General features: G+C 37.8%; 1 protein-coding gene across 1 annotated transcript in view; it reads left to right on the top strand.

Moving 5' to 3' along the window:
- Positions 1-1,956, top strand: part of LOC138051505 (eukaryotic translation initiation factor 5A-1-like) — an 8,652-nt gene extending 6,696 nt beyond the window's left edge. Inside the window, exon 4 of the mRNA XM_068897724.1 lies at positions 1,260-1,956. Coding sequence (XP_068753825.1) covers positions 1,260-1,460 — 201 coding nt within the window. The 3' untranslated portion in view covers positions 1,461-1,956. The remainder of the gene's footprint in view (positions 1-1,259) is intronic.
- Positions 1,957-2,500: the final 544 nt, after the last annotated feature.

Raw genomic sequence — 2,500 nt, 5'->3', positions numbered from 1 at the left:
ATTCAGGCTATCATACTCCAGTCAATTTTATTCAATTGTGGTTCTGTTCACATCTGCTAAAGGTCAAATTCGATAGGCAGGGTAACATTGCAGTGTGAGACAAAATGGGGCTGTATCACGCGGCTACCACGATTATCATCATCATGCTTGAGGCGAGAAGACAACCAAGGATAGCTTGTGAGAATAAAAGAGAAATCCAAATCTTCACTCCATAAAGCAATCAGAAGTTTCGTCTGCTCATACATGTACATGTACTACCATGTGTTTGCTATTCTGTTCAATTACGCACTGTAATTAATTCAAACAACTCCCTTGAAGTTATTTGAAGTAATTATAACCCAATAATAATCAGCAACTGTAATTAGTTGATGTGAATCCATTTCATATTTAATTCGATTCTAACTTGATCATAATCAAGGCCTTATGTGAACAAGGGTTAAGTGTTGAATGTATTTAGCACTAGGTCAATAATTGACACCCCCCCCCCCCCCCCTCCCATGTTCCCAAGCAAAATTTCTGCAATTGAGTCTTTTTTATTTGGTAAAAACATTAAAAGTAATGTGTTTATTGTAGTATGTTAAATGTTATTATATGAAAATTGGATGACTTTCTCCTAGGTTGGGCCCCAGAAAAGGCATTTATGTCCTGTTTAAATCTTCATTTCCCCTGCTCGTGAGAAAGGGAGTCTCCATGCTTTAACTTTCAAAGTTCATATATATACAGCTGTAGTGGTTTCATTTTACCAGGGTGCATATGGGTCATGGAAATCCTGAAAAGACCTGGATTTCTAATCTTGTAAAGTCCAGTCCTGGAAGTCCTGGAAAATGTAGACAAGTCATGGAAAATCCTGGAAAATTAGCTCTATGCACAAACAAAATAAAATTTTTGTCTCAAGTTTTGACAAATGCAATGGAAGCTGTCTCATTTCATAATTTATTCTGGAATGTGTATGCATATTCAAGGAGACTGGATCCAATTGCCCCTCATTCATGGATTTTGTGTTGTATGGTCCTGGAAAAGTCATGGAATTTTAGGACACAAGCAGTGTACAAACCCTGATTTTACTGGGTAAATTTTTGACTAAACTATCCCATACATTGAAATAACCAATTGGTCATTTATCCTTTCGACTGCTGTTCGCATTTCTTGAGTGAGTAGTTTAGCAAGCAACAGTAGCAATACCACCACCCCCCCCGTTCCCTTCTGGAACTTTGAAAGTAACATGTAACTTGACTTAAAGATTTTTTCCTCTTTGTTAGCTGGCCAACATCGAGGAAGGTTATGTGACTCTTTTGTCTGATAATGGAGATACACGTGAAGACTTGAAACTTCCTGACGGAGATTTGGGTAAAGAGATCCAAGCAAAGTTTGATAATGAGGAGTCGGTTTTACTTACCGTGCTCACGTCCATGGGAGAGGAGGCTGTCATTGCTCAAAAGACTGGTACAAGCGACAAGTAAGCGGACAGATGGCTACAATGCAAACCTGTTTACATTAAAGAATGGACCCTTCTTATAGCGCAACAACAAATACTTGCCCTGTTTCTTTTCTTCATACTGAAGAATTCAAATACATGAATTTGTCGGTAGTTAGCAAGTTCCTTTTCCTTAAAAATTCAGCAAAAAGGCGTGATGTAGGAGGTGACATTATTAAGTTAGCTCTTTGGTTTGCGATCAGCAATAGATAGCTTCCAAACAATAATATTGTTACATTGTTTAGGGGAAAATGTTATTGATGCAGGAGACTCTATACCTGCTAATTTGATATTCATATTAAAAACCTGAAGTTATTTGCTGGCTGATCTGCATTTGTTGTTCCTGCTGTGAACTACTGTAGATGCCGATTGGCTCGTAACAGCAACATAATTTTGTGATATGTCGAGCACTTTTTGCAAATGAAAAGAGCCTTAAATTTAATGTTTTTGAGGAAGAGAAAAATAAAAGATCTCAGTGGCCACTATGCTGTCCTTGTGTTTCAATTGGTAAAAGCAGTTGTTGTGTTTATCTCAATATAACTCATTTAAGAACCCTAGTCAGGCTGACGAAGATCTTATCTGCTTCTTGCAGTCTTAAACTTTTTGCAGTAAACCTGGGCTAAGCAGCAAGTGAAGTGTGTGTTTTGATTACTCAGGTCAAAAACTAAATTAACACATACTGTAGTCAGAAATAATATTGTGGTTATCGTGAGCACGTGCTATTTACCATTCAGATTTTCAGGGGTGTGTATTGGGAGGCTGCTTTTGTTAAACTCTTGGAGGGGTTTGCATTTTTGTTTGGGAGGGGAGGGCATGGCATTTATTGTTAGCTGGGTGTCGATTTGAGCATTCATAATACACTAGACAAGATAACTTAACTCTTATTGGCTGAGAGCACTATTAGTTTTTCCACATTGCTGGTTTTCATATGGCATCATGGTGGCTATGTTGGTTGGCAAGACTCTCTGCTGGGAACTAAACTTTATTATTATGCAAATTATGCGACAAGAAATTAGATTGTATAGG

Source organism: Montipora capricornis, chromosome 6 (assembly GCF_036669925.1).
Source record: "Montipora capricornis isolate CH-2021 chromosome 6, ASM3666992v2, whole genome shotgun sequence".
Taxonomy (NCBI): domain Eukaryota; kingdom Metazoa; phylum Cnidaria; class Anthozoa; order Scleractinia; family Acroporidae; genus Montipora; species Montipora capricornis.
This window is presented reverse-complemented; position numbering and strand designations above follow the sequence as displayed.